Source organism: Myxocyprinus asiaticus, chromosome 37 (genome assembly GCF_019703515.2).
Source record: "Myxocyprinus asiaticus isolate MX2 ecotype Aquarium Trade chromosome 37, UBuf_Myxa_2, whole genome shotgun sequence".
In the NCBI taxonomy this organism is placed as follows: domain Eukaryota; kingdom Metazoa; phylum Chordata; class Actinopteri; order Cypriniformes; family Catostomidae; genus Myxocyprinus; species Myxocyprinus asiaticus.
The window spans coordinates 7,798,812-7,810,806 of record NC_059380.1 but is presented as its reverse complement, the minus strand read 5'-3'; the positions used below and the strand labels follow the sequence as shown (position 1 = coordinate 7,810,806).

Below are 11,995 nucleotides of genomic sequence, written 5' to 3'. Positions count from 1 at the left end.
TGATAGGTGTGGGTGAGAAACAAATCAATCAACAAATGTTCTTCTTCTTTTGTTTAATTTTTTTTTTTTTTTTAATCTTTGTGCATATTGCCACCTACTGGCCAGGGAGGATAATTTATATTAAAAAGCAGAAGAAAGAAAAATCATATTAATCTCAGAATGGTATGAGGGTGAGTAAATGATAAGAGAATTTTCATTTTTGGGTAAACTATTCCTTCAATATCATCAAGACAAATAATTAGAAAAGCTCAAATTTATGGAATATGAGCTGGATTGTATTTGCATGGAAACACATAGAGCTAAAGCCAAAGGTCTGACCATGTTATATTCCAAATCTGAGGGTGATAAGTCTGAAACTCTGGGTTTTATTAAACATTTTCTAAGATCATGTGATGTGGATTTCTTAGAGGGCACAATATTTCATAATCTCAATTGATAAAACTTATTTAATGAAAATTTTTTGTAAACATATATGCAATTTAAAAAACAAAACCCTCCTTTGTGCTATTATTTTGTGAATCAACGACTTAAACTCACTTGATTTATCTTGTGTCAGCCAGCCAGACATCAGGGTGGTCTCTCTCTCTCTCTCTCTCTCTCTCTCTCTCTCTCTCTCTCTCTCTCTCTCTCTATATATATATACACAGGGTTGGGGAGTAACGGAATACATGTAACGGGATTACATATTTAAAATACAAAATATAACTGTATTCCACTACAGTTATAGTTTAAATCTTTGGTATTTAGAATACAGTTACATTCAAAAGTATTTTGATTACTGAAGAGATTACTTTGCATTTTATTGTCATTTGTTTCATTTAATATTTAGTCGTTTCAGATGGAAAACATTTATACATATAAATGATGCGATCCAAAGTGCATTTGAACAGCGGTGAAACACTTTCTTATGATGTGTTACATTCATATGAGCAGACAGAGAAGTAAGTTTGAAGTAAGTTTGGAGCAGAAGAAATAGAAATAAACCTTGTGTAAATTGTCAGCTTTATGCTAAGCTAAAATGCTATTTCTAGCCATTTTACATGCACGTTACCAGGCATGATCATATTTTTTTATCAAGAAAATTCACGATAGATCATAATTTCTTTTTTTCTAGTAAGATCTTTGATATTAGGGCAAAAATCGTATTCTTGATAATAATTTTTGTATTGTTTTCCTGTAAAAATATCTAAAAATCCTTAAAACAAGATCTGATATATCTTGTTTTAGAAACAACACTGCATAATATATTTAGGTTTTTCAGAGAATGTATTTTTAACATGTGTATTTTGTCTTACTGTACTGGCAGAATTTTTATAGTCAAAACAAGTGAAAAAATCTACCAGTGCTGAAGAAGTAATCCAAAGTATTTCGAATACGTTACTGACCTTGAGTAATCTAACAGAATACGTTACAAATGACATTTTACAGCATGTATTCTGTAATCTGTAGTGGAATACATTTCAAAAGTAACTCTCCCAACCTTGTGTTCATGAAACTGGTGTTGAGCGGGTAGAATTCAATGAAGCTGTCAGCTGAGGACATGTGAGGCATCTATTTCTCAAACTAGAGACTCTGATGTACTTATCCTCTTGTTTAGTTGTACATCTGGCCTTCCACATCTCTTTCTGTCCTTGTTAGAGCCAGTTGTCCTTTGTCTTTGAAGACTGTAGTGTACACCTTTGTATGAAATCTTCAGTTTTTTGGCAATTTCAAGCATTGTATAGCCTTCATTCCTCAAAACAATGATTGACTGACGAGTTTCTAGAGAAAGCTATTTCTTTTTTGCCATTTTTGACCTAATATTGACCTTAAGACATGCCAGTCTATTGCATACTGTGGCAACGCAAAAACAAACAAAGACAATGTGAAGCTTCATTTAACGAACAAATAGCTTTCAACTGTGTTTGATATAATTAGACCAAATTAGCAATTTAGCATGTTTACTCAAGGATAAGGTGTTGGAGTGATGGCTGCTGAAAATGGGTCCTGTCTAGATTTGATCAAAAATGACTTTTTTCAAATAGTGATGGTGCTGTTTTTTACATCAGTAATGTCCTGACTATACTTTGTGATCAGTTGAATGCCACTTTGGTGAATTAAGTACCAATTTCCTCCCGAAACAACTAAATCTGTACATTATTCCAAACGTTTGGCCACCTGTGTGTGTGTGTGTAAATAATATATATATATATATATATATATATATATATATATATATATATATATATATATATATATATATATATATATATATATATATATATATATATATATATTGTGTGTATACGTCATTTCCGCCTAGAATCGTTCGCCATTTTGAACAGGCTGGACTGGTATGTGGAACAGTCTCGAGGAGAAAAATAGTTTCTCTGTCCCGTGTTAGTACTGCAGCCACACAACCGGCTATCTTAACGGCTCATTTAATTAGCAAGTCCATGAGGTGAACAGAAACAGCACTGTGGTCTATATAAATCCAGTTGATGACACGGGGTGCGGATTCTCAGGATGAGTTGCCGAGATCCACCGGCGGCAACAGAAGTAGCGCGAAGGACAACTGCAGCATCTGCCAGGGCCGAATAAACCACAATCTCCCTCTGTTCTCTCACCCTGACGATCAGTTGCACTGAAAGCAAAGCGCTTGGTGGGAATTCCATGCAAGGCCGTGAAGAAAAGCAGGTATCGTATCATTATAAACGTATGTTTTCTTCTATCTAGGCTGCTTTTGTGTGTAGTTCAGTGTGAACATCAAGCATCCCGTGGCTAAGCTAACGTACTATCAGTGCATGGGGGATTTCGATTGTGTTGGTCTCTCTGTAAACGGTTCGCATTTGAAATTAAATTGGGGGGTTAAAATCACTTTACTTGAATTGTGAAGTTACCGCATGCTGTTAGGAGTAACGGCAGAATAACCCGGGTATTGTTTTGTTAAGTCCATCAGTACTACTCAAGGCCTGCTGTGGCCTGTATTGTCTAGTGGAGCTGCACAGGAGTTGCATTCATACGAGCAGCTGTCCCATTCTCTGCATGGGTTACAGTTTAGCTGCTTGGATTCATTGTTTCAAAAGTCAGATTGATATTGATGTTGTTTGTTTACTTTTTTGCCAGATCTGTGTCTGATGGTTTCTTACTCCACTACTGCAACTGACTTCAGAATTGTCAGCACTTTTTATCATTTCAGTTGAACAATGCAGAAACATTTACATAATGCATTTTTGATCATATTTACCATTTCTGAGCCCTTGGCACATATTTATAATTAAAGTGTCTTCAAAGCTGAGGTGTAGCTTTTTTTGTATCCCAGCTTAATATATAGAACTAACTGAATCGAATAGTTTACTCAAAAGTGAAAATTCATCATTTACTCACCCTCATGCAATCCCAGATGTCCCAAACTTACTTCTGCAGAACACGAATGTTTTTTTTTTTGCAGAATCTCACCTCTGTAGGTACATACAATGCAAGTAAATAGTGACCAGAACTTTAAAACTCCAAAAAGTATATTCAGTTTGTATAAAAGCAATCCATATGACTCCAGTGGTTAAATCCATATCTTCAGAAGTGATATAATAGGTGCGCTTGAGAAACAGACCAATGTGGAAATTAACGCTCAATTAATCGATTCATCATTAACGTTAATAACCCAAAACACACATGGAGGACTCTAAATAAAATGTGCATTTAGCTACTTTTTAAATCTAATTTAAATTAATGCACTTAAGAAATGCAAGTATTAGCATTTTCCTCTTAAAATATTCTTGGTTCAGTGTATTTTAATACATTTAGGCTATGTTTAGTATGATTGTGTGAATTGGTTAATTGCTTTGTATTGAATTACTGTTAATAATAACTTTAATATAAGGTACACATTTTGGAATTCATTAACTTCACATTGTAGATCGTGGGATATTTCGCACCTTTGAATTTGCCTAATTTTTTTTATGACTGTGGATGACTGTGACTGTATGAATTAACGTCTGCCTTATCAACATTTGCTGGCATGATTACTTGACGTATTTGTTCTGAATTAATGAATCGACTATTGATAAGCTTACTCGATCAATTTTATTTTTATTCTTTTTGGATTAATATTTTTTATTGATTCCTATATTAACACATAAAAGCAAGAACAAATAAAAACCGAATCAATACTTAATCCCCTCTATTACCCCCCCCCCCCAATCCCCAACCTCACCCATAAGAACATCCCAGTGGTCCCACATAATTATAGACACACAAAAACAAATATAAAAAAAATATATATAATAATAATCAAATTATTAATGACAATTAATCGAGTAATCATTAACATCGCTAAAGCAGATACGATATAGGCTCCTATTTATTTATTAGCTTAGCTTCAACATACATTTTTCTGAGGTCTTGCTGCAAATATATTCAGTGATCTACATTTGCACATTTACTAAATTAACCATATATATATTTTTTCGATGTAAAAATTTATTTTTCGTATCTCAGCATAATGCAGAGACAACTACAAGTAAACCATTTGAAGGCTGATTTCACAAACACACTATAACTCTGTGGCACTAGTATCAAAACAGCCCGACATGGGGACATTGGCTCAACCAATGGTGCAAGTTTAAGGCGGGACTATCTGTTTGTACAGCCAATGGAAGTTGAGGGGAGATATCTGAAATCTGTTTGAAAACTGATTATTTTTGCAATTCCGCTTAGTGACGCAGAAGTTAATAACATACTTAAGCTTTAACAAAAACACAAGTGAGACTGAGCAAATATGAGCTTAACTAACATCCTTCTTTCTTTTTAATATGTAGAAGAGATGTTTCAGCTTCCAGTGAATAACCTCACTCGGTTGAGGAAGGCCAGGAAGAAAGTCAAGAGACTGCTGAGTGATATTGGCCTTGACTACTGCAAAGAGCATGTAGAGGTGATTATTCAAAAAGTGTATTATAGGTCAATGATGTCACGTGACACTTTTGTAGTTGTCTGGATCTAGTCAATTATTCAAAAATACATTTCAAATGTAATTCACACAGTTATTTGAATACACCTCTTCTATGATAAACATGTTTGCAATTACTGAGTTCAAAGTCATTTTTTTCTGGGGCTTAAAGTAAAAAAAAATTCACGTGGTAAAACTGTCCAGAGACATAAAAAAATTAAATGTCATAGCTGAAATTCTTGGAAAAATAAATGTTTATGAGTAATGCAGAATGATCTTTTGTTGATATTTCTTAAAAGAAAATGAGCAGTAAAATTATTTTATTTTAAAATATTATTTTTTTTAAAACTTATGTCCACCAAATCAGTCATATTGTGAAGCCAACATGTAGGTAGCCATTTTTTTTTGTCATGTAACAAAAAAACAGACCTCCAGACTGTCTTTTGTAGTTTAAAATTTTTATTTTTATTTTGTTATAACATTAAAAATCAATATATTGATATTTTCTTCAGGTCATTTTCTGTAACCCTCAGAGAACTTCTAAATATTCTTGATTAAAAAAATAATATTTGTACAAAATATTTTTCACCTTTTAAAATAAAAAATGTTTGGAAATTCTTTTGAAATTAATTATAAAATTTGTGTACACTCTAATGTATGTAAGGTGCAAGGAAGGTATTTTAATACCTTTTTGAGGGGTACATCACACAACAAAAATTTAAGTCACATTTAATACATACATTATATATATGTATGTATGTATTGTGTGTAGATAATTCTTAAATGTTTTTCAAAATACAAAATTTGAACCAACATGGATGTAAAGATTATATTTCAACAAACTTGTATTTTAAACTAGATTTTTAAAAGATTTCTAATTTTTATCAACTCAGACAACCTTATTTGTTAATGACCCTTGTATAGACTTATTTTGATTTTCATATCGTGCTTCCGTGTCATACTCGACACTTAATTAAACCCAATATTCTGTAGATACATTCACTGAATACATTGCAGTTCTTTTAACTGTCCTTTTTCTTGCAGGACTACAAAGAGTTTGGCCCCAGTGATTCTTACATGAATCAAGTCTACCTTGATGTTTGTTTTTGGGATCCATCCTGGACAAAGGCACAGGTATGACACACACAGCTGCTGCAACACAAATCTTCAAAGCAAAATACTATTTTTGCATGGCAAAACATTCCCCTTTAATTTTTGTTTGTTTCTCATTTGTTGCAGGACTACAGGACGAAGCAGTTTTGCTGCTCAGATTGCCCATTTGCCTCAAAGTATTTCTCTGCCTACAAAAACCACTTCCGCAATGTTCACAGAGAAGACTTTGAGAGCCGAATCCTCCTTAACTGCTCCTATTGCACATACAGTGGGAACAAGAGGACTTTGGAAACCCATGTCAGGCTCTTCCATATGCCTCACAATATGGTGCGACAGGGTGCTGCTGGTCCTCACGGAGCCCAGGTTGGGGTAAGGGATGGCATGCGCGTAGACAAGCCTTTGCCGGGCGATCGAAAAGAGCTACCGGTGTACTACTGCAAGAAGTGCACCTATCGAGATAGACTGTACAATGTGGTGCGCAGGCACATCTACAGGGAACACTTCCAGCATGTGACAACACCTTACCTTGGAAAAAACTCAGAGAAGCAAGAAAACAGTGTCGAGGCACCTGGTAACAGTCATGGAATCCACTGCAAGAGCTGCCACTTTTCGCCCCGTTCGTATGAAGCACTGGTGCAGCATGTTATCGAGTTCCATGAACGCATTGGCCATCAAGTCACTGCTATGATTGGACACACCAACGTCATAGTGACTAGGCCCCAGGCGAACATAATTCAGAGGGGCGTTACAATCACTCCTGGTGTGCGTCCTCAGACGCCTCAAATGAATCGCTTCAGTATGCCCAAAATGGCGGTGTTACCTGTAGGCAACCATTTCAAGCCAAGTGTTGCAGGCAACTCTGTGCTTGGTCAACCAGTGCGCATTACACTACCTGATAAAGCTTTCATGTCTGGTGCCGTCTCACAGTCACATGCAGGAAAACCCCTGGGCGGCTGCGGCGTGCATGGTGCTACACATCTTAATGCTCAGTCGGCTTCTTTCTCACCCTCACTGAAGAGCCTACCTCTCTCTTCATCAGTGCATGCTGCTACTGCCACTTTGACCTCACTGCAGGGTAAGAAAGCCTCAGCCAATGCTCTGAACACCGCACAAACACAGAAGTGGAAAATTTGCACCATCTGCAATGAACTTTTTCCTGAGAATGCATATAGTGCTCACTTCGAAAAAGAGCATCAGGCAGAAAAGGTGAGAGCCATGGCGAAATATATCATGAAGATCCACAACTTTACTAGCAAGTGTTTATATTGTAACCGTTACCTTCCCAGCGACTCTTTGTTGAACCATATGCTTGTGCATGGGTTATCATGCCCACAGTGTCATTCCACATTTCATGAAGTCGAGAAAATTGTAGCACATAAGCGGCTGGCACACCCTAACGAGGCAGGGGATGCTCCCACTGGCTCTCCTCTCACATTTGATCTCACACTTCAACAAGGAAGTCCCAAAAATGTTCAGCTTATTGTAATTACCTACAACATGAAGGAGACACCGGAAGCATCTTCAGCTGCTCAGCCACAAAACAGTGCTGTGGCCAGGTCCATAAAGCCAGCTGCAAAGCCGCCAGAGAATCAGAGTGATTCTGTTGGCCGAAACCTGTCCCATTCTTCAGTGTCCCAGAAGAAAGAAGTTGGTAAAACACTCTGCCCTCTATGCTTTTCTATTCTCAAAGGTCCCATCTCAGATGCCCTTGCCCACCATTTACGGGACCGCCATCAAGTACTTCAAACGTTGCACCCTGTGGAGAAAAAGCTAACATACAAGTGCATACACTGCCTGGGTGTGTACACTAGCAACATGACTGCTTCCACTATTACGCTTCATTTGGTCCACTGCAGAGGCGTTTGCCAGACACCGAAAGGTCAGAGCAGCAAGTCTATCTCAACTGCACTGCGCTCACCTGGGGCTGGGTCTCTCAAGCGCGACTTTGTTGCACCAGATGCATCTGACCCCAAGAGGAGGAAAATGGTAGACCAGTCTAGGTATTACCCGACAGGTTTTGTTGAGAAGCCAGAGGAGCCTGTTGTGTTGGCCTTGGATCCCAAAGGCCATGCTGATGGGTCTTACGAGGCACGAAAAGCTTTCCTTACAGCGTATTTTAATCGGCATCCCTACCCTTCCCAACGGGAGGTTGAGAAACTTGCTGCAAGTCTCTGGTTATGGAAGTCTGATGTCTCAAGCCATTTCGCTAACCATAGGCGCTTATGTGAACGGGATTTCATCACCCGCAAACCTGCTATATTACTAGGCTTTAACATGAAGACGGTGTGCCAGCTCAAGCATGACATGAACTTTGACGCCAAGTGGCTGTTCGACGTCAACAATGAAGAAAACAGCGGATTCTCAAGGACCTCAACATTTAGGCCGAAGGCTCCTGTTGGTTTCTGTGCAGATGATGGTGCTAGAGCTATGCGATTCAAGGAGGAGAAGCTGACTTTAAACACTGGACAAAGTAGTCAAAGCAACTGTGCCTTCAAGCCATGCCCTGGATCATCCTCAGAACCTATTGCCATTGACTCTGACAGTGATTCAGAGCCAGAAGTGATGTCTAATGAAAATATGAAACTGAATCAACAAGCTGCAGCGTGTAGGCCTTCCACAAAAGAAACAGTGCTGCAAGAAAGCTTCCATTATGAAAGTGATGTGAGGGGTAGTGGAAATTCTCCCAGAGTTGGAGCCAAAAGTCTAGATGGCTCTGTTTCTGGCTCCAGTCCTGAAGAGGCAACCTGGTCAGGCAGCTTGTCTCCTGAAGAGAGCCACTACAGACCAGCAGGACGTTTTGAAGTGAAGGGGAAAAAGGTGGGGTTGCTTGGTAGATGATGATGATGCTTGTGGTGACAATCCCCACTTCTAGAACTCTCCGTGCCCAGATTTGTCGGTCAGAGTCATTGCCTCATATTTGGTTGACATCAAACGTTATCATATGAACTTGAACTGAAAGTCTTGGAAAGCCAGATGGGTTACACACTTTGAACTTAAAGTACTGTTTACTTGCAATTCTGCTGTCAAAGAGCAGAAAAACTAATATACTGTATGATTTTTTTCTTCAACCAATCCATAGTCCTTGGTGATCCCCCCCATTTTTTTTTTTTTCTAACTGTTCTCTGTATTTAATCATACACTTGTTGGAATTGTAACAAAATTGATAGGTTTATTGTTTTTTCTTGATCAAATAAAAATTGTGTAATTTACTATCAAGTGCTTGGTTGTTTTTTGTTATAAAGATAGTTCATCTGATTTGTTACGTTAAACCAGGTTCTTAGTTGAGCCAATAGTGACCCCATTTACATGCACGTAAGAAAATGGTTTATTCCAGGGTCTTTGCAGAAATCTTTGTTCTGAAACGGCAAGTAACAGAGAATGGTGCTTTCCTTCGTTTATGGATTAAGAGAAACACACTCAGGTTCCTTCCAGAGAACGTAGCTTATGTGGCCATGTAAACATATAAGTAGCATTCTTACTGGTTTTTCAAGAGTGCGCAAGTGGCACATCTTGAGTTCATTGCTTTAATGGTCATAAATCTGTCTCAACACGTAGAGCTCTGGTTCCCAACACTAAACATTTTGGAAATCTCCCTAATCAAACACACCTGATTTAACTCTGCTCCTTAGTAGAGACTCCAAGACCTGAATTGGGTGTCAGATAAAGGAGATATACAAAATGTGCAGGGTTGGGAGGGCCTCCAGGAACAGGGTTGGGAACCACTGGCGTAGAGGATAGATACATATGCTTTTACTCCCTTGATTCTGGATGAGCCCCCAATTGTTACGTTCTCCCCCAGTCTACTATCTAGAGTGCTAGAGAAGACTGTATCCATATTTTCTGTGACAAGTTCTTCTGAACTTTTTGGCATACTGAGTATTTGAGACAAATCTGGAAGATTATTAGTGAAGGTATCTTTAGTAGTTGAAAGAAGTTCTATCTGAATGATAACGTTGCATAGATTAAGTGACCTAAGCAGCATACAAGGGACGAGGTAGTGATCTGAGATATCATCGCTCTGCGGCAGAATTTCTATATTATCAACATCAATTCCATATGACAAAATTAGATCTAGCATATGATTTTGGCGATGGGTTGGACCTGTCACATTTTGTCTAACCCCAACAGAGTTTAGAATATTGAAAAATGCTAATCCCAGTGTATCATTTTCAATATGTGTGTGGATGTTGAAGGCACCGACGATTAGAACTTTATCCACAGCAACCACTAGATCTGACAAAATCAGCAAATTCTCAAAGGAATTCAGAATATGGCCCTGGTGGTCTATATACTGTTGCAAGATCAAAAGACAACAAAGATTTTTTTATTTATATCTGACGATGTCACATTAAGCATTATCAGTTCAAAAGAATTAAACAAATATCCAGACCTTTGAGTAACACTAAAAATGTCACTGTAAATTGTAGCAACACCTCCTCAACCTTTCAGACGAGGCTCATGTTTATAACAATAACCTGAGGGAGTAGACTCATTTAAACTAATATATTCATCTGTTTTAATCCAGGTTTCAGTCAAACAGAGCAAATCCAAACTTTGATCTATGATAATTTAATTTACCGTTAGTGATTTGGGTGAAAGCAATCTAATGTTTAGTAGCCCTACCTTTTATATGATGTTTATCTTCAGTTTTTTCTTTTTTTTTTTTTGACTTCAATAAAAATGTTTCTAAATGACTTACTGAGGGTTTTGTGTTTGGTAGTTCGGGGAACAGACACTGTCTCTATATGATATAAAGGTGATTTATTCACTATGTAGTTTATGTGACGTGTGATGTCTCAAGGCAGCTAGCAGATGTTCAGATTTGTCTGCTTCCTGACCTGGGCCCCAGTTAGTCAGATACTTAAGACTAAGAGCCATATTACTAGAGACGAGAGTGACACCTTCCCTGGAGGTATGGAGTCCATCTCTTTTAAGTAGGTCAGGTCTTCCACAAAAACTCTTCCAGTTGTCTATGAATCTTGTGCTATTCGCTGGACACCACTCAGACATCCAGCCATTTGGTGACACTAATCTATTATAAACCTCGTCACCACGACAAGCAGGGAGGGGGTCAGAGTATATTACATATGAATACAGTATGAATAACAATCTTAGAAAATCTATGTTTATCACTAGCCAGCAATTGTAAATTTGATCTGATGTCAGATGCTCTGTTACCTGAAATACATTTAACAATAGTGGCTGGAGTCTCTATTTCCACATTCCTTACAATAGAGTCACCAATAACAAGGAGGCTTTCAACTTGATTCTCAGTGGGTGCATCACTGAGTGGGGAGAGTCAATTGGAAATCCTAACAGGAACGGGAGAGTGGTGTCGCTTTGCCCTATGAGTATGCTGCCGAGACGTCACCCAAACGCCCTGCTGTGGGGGCTTTACAGCCGGAACCAAAATGTATGTGTTGCTCGCTGTACTACCCACATACGAAACAGTATCTACCGGCTTCTCTTTCTCACTGACCTCCTCTAGCGTTCAGATGCGTGTCTCTTAACTCATTTATCTTCTCTGTCAGCTTGACTAATTCTTTAAATTTGTCACATGTAAGTCCCTCACTGCTGATGGAAGAAGTTATAGTAAACGTGGTGCAAGTAGCGATAACGTGAGGTGATGCCATGACTTACTGCAATTGTTTGTTGTTGTTGTGGTGGTGGTTCCTGATCACCAGTGGTTTGAGATAGATGCAATGATCCGTGTAAAAAATGTGTGCGGTAAAGCATGTAGTTTAATCGCGATAAAGTAGAAAGGCCAGTGTGTGCGGTAAAATGCACGTAGTTGTATTGTGTTAAAAAGTAATAAAAGCAGAAAAACAATGTGAAAATGGGGAAAAAATGGGAGCGATTAAAGATTAAATGCTGAAAATAGAAAGATAAGCAATGTATATTAAACTATAATCATTTATACACACCAAATTAAAATATCAACTACTGTCCCTTATGTCA

General features: G+C 37.9%; 1 protein-coding gene across 1 annotated transcript; it reads left to right on the top strand.

Annotated features, from left to right (window-relative positions):
• Positions 1-2,312: 2,312 nt before the first annotated feature.
• LOC127427744 (activity-dependent neuroprotector homeobox protein-like) lies at positions 2,313-9,246 on the top strand. The gene is made up of 4 exons (XM_051675533.1): positions 2,313-2,676; positions 4,797-4,909; positions 5,969-6,058; positions 6,164-9,246. The coding sequence occupies exons 2-4, from the start codon at positions 4,802-4,804 to the stop codon at positions 8,873-8,875; spliced, it is 2,910 nt and encodes a 969-aa protein (XP_051531493.1). The 5' UTR covers positions 2,313-2,676; positions 4,797-4,801; the 3' UTR covers positions 8,876-9,246.
• The last annotated feature ends 2,749 nt before the right edge of the window (positions 9,247-11,995 follow it).

Excerpts from the sequence above, each read along its gene's own strand:
- LOC127427744 (XM_051675533.1), top strand. The coding sequence starts at position 4,802 with ATGTTTCAGCTTCCAGTGAATAACCTCACTCGGTTGAGGAAGGCCAGG. Across the intron at positions 4,910-5,968 it reads ACTGCAAAGAGCATGTAGAG|GACTACAAAGAGTTTGGCCC; the intron begins GTGATTATTCAA and ends TTTTTCTTGCAG. Across the intron at positions 6,059-6,163 it reads CATCCTGGACAAAGGCACAG|GACTACAGGACGAAGCAGTT; the intron begins GTATGACACACA and ends CATTTGTTGCAG.